The 7,209-nt window shown below is 50.5% G+C and overlaps 1 protein-coding gene and 1 long non-coding RNA gene across 2 annotated transcripts in view; one reads left to right on the top strand and one right to left on the bottom strand.

The window, feature by feature from the left end:
* The window catches only part of LOC144163053 (uncharacterized), a 487,499-nt gene that overhangs the window by 375,202 nt on the left and 105,088 nt on the right, over window positions 1-7,209 (top strand). The window lies entirely within an intron of this gene.
* Window positions 1-7,209, bottom strand: part of LOC144162187 (gamma-aminobutyric acid type B receptor subunit 2-like) — a 106,013-nt gene that overhangs the window by 13,556 nt on the left and 85,248 nt on the right. The window contains exon 17 of the mRNA XM_077692660.1: window positions 5,136-5,436. Coding sequence (XP_077548786.1) covers window positions 5,136-5,436 — 301 coding nt within the window. The remainder of the gene's footprint in view (window positions 1-5,135; window positions 5,437-7,209) is intronic.

The raw sequence follows: 7,209 nt of genomic DNA, 5'->3' as shown, positions 1-7,209 counted from the left end.
GATTTGCGGCTCGGCGGCTGTCTTGCGAGTGTGCTTGGTGAGCGGCGTACTGCTGCCGGGTCGCTTCGTCAAAGGTGTATTGGCGTCCTTTCCGTGACGGATATGACGTCAGAAAAATCTTGGTGTATCCCGGCATAAAACACTCGTGTTAAAATATAAAACCCGAAAACAAACAACCCAAAGTATAACGCACTCTTCAGTACTAAAGGTTGCTTTGCCGCAAAAAGACCCTGTGTGCAGGGGTGCACCCTTTACAGGCCGCGTGCTTCGCTGCACTGGCGTCATTCCATGACAGACATGACATAATTGAACTCTTTGTGTATCCGGGAAAAAAACAGTTCCGTGTTAAAATACAATACCTACCTCCCGGCTTCCACCACCGGTTCACCAGGGAGGCTAATTTGGACGATGAAAACCACTGAAAAAATCCTCCACAAGAGTATAAGCCATTGTGCTGCCTGCTTTGAGCAACGTCCGCATGAGAGCCTTGCGATGTGTTTTTGATCGACATGACAATTTTTTTCTTTCAAAACAAAATGCAGAGATCGAAGGCAGTGCGAAGGCGTGTGTGCGCGTAAGCCGTGCCGATGTGTGCTGAAGCTCCGTCTTGCCGGCGAGGCTAACTTACACTCGTCAGACTGGTAGTCTTGGGAGTCCTGGTCTGGAGGCGCGAGCAGAGGTGACAACTCTGCAGAAGGTCAAAGGTCAAGAGCTTCTACACCCCTCGCCACGGAGCTTCCGGTGCGGCAGTTTTTCAGGCCCTTGCCACAAGACAGAAAAATTCTGAAAACTATAACTGCGCGAATTACCGTATTTACTCGATTACAAGCACCCCCTGTTTTCCACGAAGAGATGGTGGGGTGCTTAGATCCGTAAAAACCTAAATTACCGGCCCCCTTCTCCCCGCCCCTTTTGTTTGCGGCCGTATCTCGGCGAGGCAGGCGCAAGAAATAATGTTTTATTTGGCAAACATTTACTAGAGAAATGGGCGCAGAAAGTGAACCAACTGCTTACGGCTGATACTCAGCCGCCCTCACTGTCATTCGAGTCCATTGTGGCGCTAGGGCAGCCGATCTCAGTATACCCGGCAGGTCGCCTTTTGTTCCGCTAAAGTGGTTTTTAATTGAAAACTTCATAAATGACTTGGGCACAACGTCAACCTGTGCCCGTTTCCACGCGTTTGAAATCCACCTTGTGATGGTTGCTTGGAAGAGGGGGTGCTTAAATTCGAATGCAAACTTTTTTCAATTTTTTTCCCCGAAAGCAAGGGAGGGCGCTTATAATTGGGGGTGCTTAGAATCGTAACGCAGTTGCAAGTTAACAGCATGGCCGAAAACCTCGCCGCTGTTGCAGATTTGGCTACCAACCAGTTCGTTGATTTGATTGATTGTAGGGTTTAACGCGCCGACGCAACGCAGGCGATGAGGCGCACCGTAGTGGAGGGCTCCGGATTAATTTTGACCACCTGGGGTTCTTTAACGTGCGCCGAAATCTCGTACACACGGGCGTTTTTGCTTTTAGCCTCCATCAGAAAAGCGGCCGCCACTGCCGGGAATCGAACCCGCGACCTCGTGCTCAGCAGCGCAACGCCTTAGCCACTGAGCCATCGCGGCGGGTTACAAACCAGTACGCCTGCCTGTAGGTCTGTAGCGTCAGCGACATTAAAAAAATACTGGCTCAGGCAAAAAACGGCGTGTACCGCTCTTGCAACGCAAGATGCTTCCCGTCGAATTGAGTTCCGGCTTTGCGCAGCTAGCGCCATCAGCCAACAGCCTCCCGGTGTTACAGCGGGACGTATCTCATTGTCTTACCGAGAGATTTCCCAGCTAAGAAAATTGTCATTGGGAAAGGATATGCAGTTCGCCTTGGGATAAATGGAATGATGGTTTTCATCAAGCCAGTATTCTAATAGTGGGTTTCCTGTTAGGCCAGATGACTTCGCGTAACTGAACACACACCGCGTCATATCATTGTTGGGAAGAAGTAGCGAATTTTTTTATGTTGGTGCGAATGTGCCCACCAGAAAGCGAGGTAATATTCCCAGTTTCCCTCACACAGTTTTTTCCTCTGTGGAAGAAGAATATTTTTCCCGCTCTTTCCTTGGTTTCCTTGGGGACCTAACTATGTCAGCACTAGAAAAGCACATATGCTGCCTTTTAGGATGCCGCCGTGCACCCCAGGTGCCCATCGACTACGGTTTATCTTAAGAAGGGCGCTCAGATGATCGCGTAGTTTGCAGAAACTAAAATATCAGGTCAAGAAACGATGTGAGCACTAATTTCGGCAGGTTGTTCCATTAATGTAGAAATGACATCTCAATGCCGGACGCATGAATGACTAACCTGGCCGCCTGGATGCACGCCCACAAGCGCCATCTCTTGGTTAGCTTAAAACACTTTTTCTATTCTTTTGAGCAACCGCTAAACAGGCTTAGTTGGTCAGACTTGGAGTAGAGTCGTAGGTTTTCTTGCAAACAAATGGGTTCGAGCCTCAGTGGTTGAATTAGCGGGGAAGTGCCTTATGGGCTGGGGCTGTTGGTGTCTCCTGTCGTCGTCGTCGTTCGTCTCATGTAGTCACGCAACTAAACACCAGAAAACTCGTTTACGCCCCGTGCTAAAACGTAACACGTACTAAAAAAAACACCGGGACGCTCGTTTACGCCTCGCGCTAGAGAGCTTCGTGCTTCAAAGTCAAGGGACTTATATCAAAGTTGTATACCTGTACCCCCCTTCCCCCATGGTTTCATCTCCGTTGGCAAAAACGCCAAGGCGCCAAGAATAGATTTATACACTGCATGCTTCGCCCCTCACCAGGTTTCACGTTAGTAGAGATGACCCGGGATTTTGTTTTTGCTAAGACCGACGGACATTTTTTTTTTCTGCAACTGCTCCTCTTAGGTCAAATCTATGCATTCTTGCCGAAAATAAGGACAGTTTGGCGAATTTTAGGTCGGTTCAGCCTACGAAAACGTTTATTAGTGTTCCATTCTCCTAGCACGACGAGAAAAACGACAACGTGGCGTGCGTCTAGGCGGCCAAGTTTGTAAAATACGCACGCCGGACATAGCGTGCAGAGAAAACGTATTTCTCCCCCGCCATTATTTTACCTTTATACGTCAAACTTTTTGACGCGCGTGTTCAGGCTAACATTTTGCGTCGCGGAGAGCAAGAGGGCGTGACGAGCGATAAGACGGGCTGGGTAGAGCTGAACAGGATATATAGATTTCAACGTTTAACTTAAAAGGGTGCTCCACAGAACGTCCACGTGTGTTGCTGTGAAGGTTGAAGACCACAAAAAAAAAATCGCGTTCAGTCAAATGCAGGGTCATTCCCGCAACAGAATACCTCCAAACAACGTATAGGCCGATTAAAACCGATACTAAGTATAGGTTTGTAACTGCCTCCTTCCTTTGTGAGTTTTCTCACCCCTAATACCGCATTTTCCGTTCCCATAGACATAAGCTATGCCTAGCGTGGCACCCTTGAACCTAACTTTTAGCGGTGAAGCCCCTTAGTGGCTGGGGCTGTTGGCGTCTCCTGTCGTCGTCGTAACCGTCTTCTTATGTAGTCACGGTGCTAAAACACCGGGACACTCGTTTACGCCTCGCGCTAGAGAGCTTCAAAGACAAGAGACTTTTACAGCAAAGCAGTACACAGTCAAACCCGGCTATAACGAACCCGGATAGAGCGAATTGTGCTATATATCGAACAAAAATAATTCAGTTACGGAAATACATGGGAAACGTATTCCTTATAACGAAGTTCACATCCGATATATCGAACTCTGGGCGCTTAGAATGGCCGCCGAAATGCATGATCTCGGAGCGGCGATTGAGATGTGGATTGGCCGCGACAACGGAGCAAGAGCCGCGACTGAGACATTGCGCCTCGCACGGAGTGACGTGACGCCCAATACTTTCCGTAACTGTTTCCGACGCGCGGGACTCGCGACAGAACCCGCCCAGTCAGCGAGTCCGGACCAAGACAGCAGCATCGGTGAACTGTGGGAAGAGCTCGCCAGCGTTCCCGATGATGTCGCGAGTGAAATCCGTCCGACGCTTATAATGAAGCGCTTTCGGCAGTCGGTGTGCTCCGCCAATGCTTCTTTGATTTTGGAGGACGCGGACTCGAACTGGTGCAAACAATGTTTCGTGTAGAGAATGCTATGCTTAGTTGAAGCCGCCAAAACGAAAGTGAAAACAAAGATCACCGTTTTTTTTTTGCAACGTGGGCAGTTAAGGCGGAAAGTAGCTTTATTACTTGCAATAAATGGATTATTGTGGTATGGTAATGGCTACTGTACTGTGTTCGTTTCTGCATACGCGGATGGCGGAGTTGGGGAGAGGGGGGGGGGGTGGCTCCCGCGGATTGCAAACTCGTAACAATAAGCTCGTTATAGGCGGGTTCGGCTATATCGAACTATTGGATATATCGAACTAATCGCGGTGCATATTGCAGTTCGCTATAAACGGGTTTGACTGTACCTCTAGCCCCCAATGGTTTCATCTGCATTGGCAAAAACGCCAAGGCGGTAAAAATACTTTTGTACACCGCATGCTTCGCCCCTCCCCAGGTGTCACGTCACCGGAGATGGCCCGGTATTTTAAAGTGAACAAATACGCCTATAATCGTCATTACCCCTAAAATAACAAAAAAAAATCCTAATTAGTTTTCTTTAGTGCAGGGCCAGACTCGGACGGGAATATGAAGTTGTTGAACGTTTCGTACAAGTTTCCGCCATCACCGTACTGTCGCTTCGCTGAAGATAGTTTGTTTGGAACGTTCGCGTGGAGTTGGCGCTCACAAGTTACTTAACGGGCCTCCTCTATTCACCAGTCCTGGACGGTCCGCGGGCTGTCCGAGGACTGCCCTCGGTCCAGAAGCCCCATGGGAATACGGGGGAAAAACGAGCGCCGTATCGCGTCTCGGGCAGTCCGCGGACGATCCGGGACTGATAATCGATGATGATGATGGCTTGGTGGCTGCCCCTTTGTATCGGGGGGACACTCCTGAGGGCATATAATCCTCCGGCGCCCTAGCCTAATCGAGGAGGCGCCCTAGCCATAATCGAGGAGGCCCATTGTTGCCCACCCTAGACGACCATCAAGTAAAATAGTGGTGCGCATGCGCGTATACCGTCGGAGGAAGAGGTCCTCTCCGAGTGCAGGGTGAGCCCGTTGGCAAGCGCGCGGTGGGGCGCCTCGGTCGACGCCCTGCTGGTGGCGCCTCCCGCGGCTGCCGCAGCTGTAGCGGAAGGCTGCTGCTGCTGCTGCTGCCCAGGCTGCTGCTTGGGCTGCTGCTGCTGCTTCTGCGGCGGTTGGTGGTGGTGCTGCAGGAGGCGCAGCTGCACGCTTCCGCTGCGCTGCTGCCGGCTGGCTCCACCGCGACCCATGGCGGTCAGGGCGGCCGGGCTGCCCTGAAGCGACGCCGTCGAGTGCTTCCTGCACGAGGGATGGGTGGGCCGCGGGGCGGAACAGGTCACCCAATTGTCTTCCCTCTGAGCACATCCTCTGCATCTGCCCTACGTACTCTGGTGCCTAGCACGAACTAATGTCTGGGTAGCGGCGCCTGGGGCTACCCTCAAGCACTTCAGAGGACATCGTGCGTCCCCGGGGACCCCTTATGCTGCGCCGAGAGTCATTCAGGCTCCTTAGCAGATACCTCGAGGAGTCCGGCCTCAGCGCCCGCCAGTGAGCTGTGAAAGCCTAAACCAACCCACCACCCACCCCCCGTTTCTTTTATTGCCTTTTGTGTGTGTGAGTGTGAGTGCGTGTGTATGTAAATTATCGATATATAGCCGGCGTATGTATGTATATAGTCTGTACATAGCCTTTTTCATCGCCTGTTATTTCATAGCCATTCCTATTATTCTACTGCCTTTTCACTGCCCTTCCTCTCATTGCGCTTGCACTTCCTCCTCCGCCCCCCCCCCCTCCCCCCCTCCTCCCGGGAAGACCTCTGCCTTCTGCTGAGCGGCAAAACTTCGACATGTAAATATCATCCGTCTAATAAACGCTTTCTTTCTTTCTTTCTTTCTTTCTTTCTTTCTTTCTTTCTTTCTTTCTTTCTTTCTTTCTTTCTTTCTTTCTTTCTTTCTTTCTTTCTTTCTTTCTTTCTTTCTTTCTTTCTTTCTTTCTTTCTTTCTTTCTTTCTTTCTTTCTTTCTTTCTTTCTTTCTTTCTTTCTTTCTTTCTTTCTTTCATCTGTCTATGTTCTTCCGAGCCTTAAGTCATAGGGGGTAGCATACGAAGTTCCAGTGCGTTCACCTGCTTGACTTTCTAGCGTATGCCTTCCTATAGAACTTTCCTCCCCACTAGATCTCTCTTCTTGCCTTCCTCACTATCTCTGATTTTCATGCCCCCTCTTTATCTTACTTTCATGCTTCTTTCTCCCTTCTTTGCTTAAACCTGCTCTTGCATGCCGCACGCCAAGGACAAGGACGAAAAAAAAAAGGGCTCAATGATCTCGCCCAGCTCTGCGAAATTCACTACCCCGCGGAGTTAACATCTAATGTAGTTGTGAGTGCATTTTCCGGTGGCGAACGCACGCGCCCCGTCGCAACTGCGCATGCTCCGTGGCCCCTCTTCGCAGGCGCGGCAACCGTAGGCGCAACGTACGATAAGAAGGAGATCTTGCCACAGCAAGACCGGAACATGCGTAGCCATCATAGCAGATTCCCCAAAGCGTAGCTGCCGGCGCAAAACATAAAACTCCCAAAGTTTTAATAGTATCACGGTAGCGACGGCCGATCGGCATGCCAGCGCTTTAGTATACGGTGTCCAGCGGCGAGATGGGCGAGATTACGCGCGGCAGCAGAAGGCCCTTTCCGGTGAAGCATCGTCTGCTACGCTGTTTTCTTGAGAACGGTTTATCCCCTAGCACGGTATTCGCACGACTCCCTTTATGGGAATCCCGGGTTATCTGAAGCAGATGTGCGTCTCCAATGTACGTTTGATTTTTAAAGCGAAGCTTTCTATGTCTTACTGATAGCGTTTGTCATCATCATCATCACCCGGTCTACGCCCACAGCAGAGCAAAGGCCTCTCCCATCAATCTCCGGTTATCCCGGTCCTCTGCGACCAATTTATCCCCGCAAACTTCTCGATCTCATATGCCCATCCACCTTTCTTCCGCCCCCTGCCACGCTTGCCTTCTCTAGGGATCCACTCTGTTACCCTTAATGACCAACGGTTATCGTGCCTTCGCATTAC

The sequence above is a fragment of the Haemaphysalis longicornis genome, unplaced genomic scaffold (genome assembly GCF_048455015.1).
Source record: "Haemaphysalis longicornis isolate Haplotype H1 unplaced genomic scaffold, Haemaphysalis longicornis Haplotype H1 scaffold_12, whole genome shotgun sequence".
Taxonomy (NCBI): domain Eukaryota; kingdom Metazoa; phylum Arthropoda; class Arachnida; order Ixodida; family Ixodidae; genus Haemaphysalis; species Haemaphysalis longicornis.
This window is presented reverse-complemented; position numbering and strand designations above follow the sequence as displayed.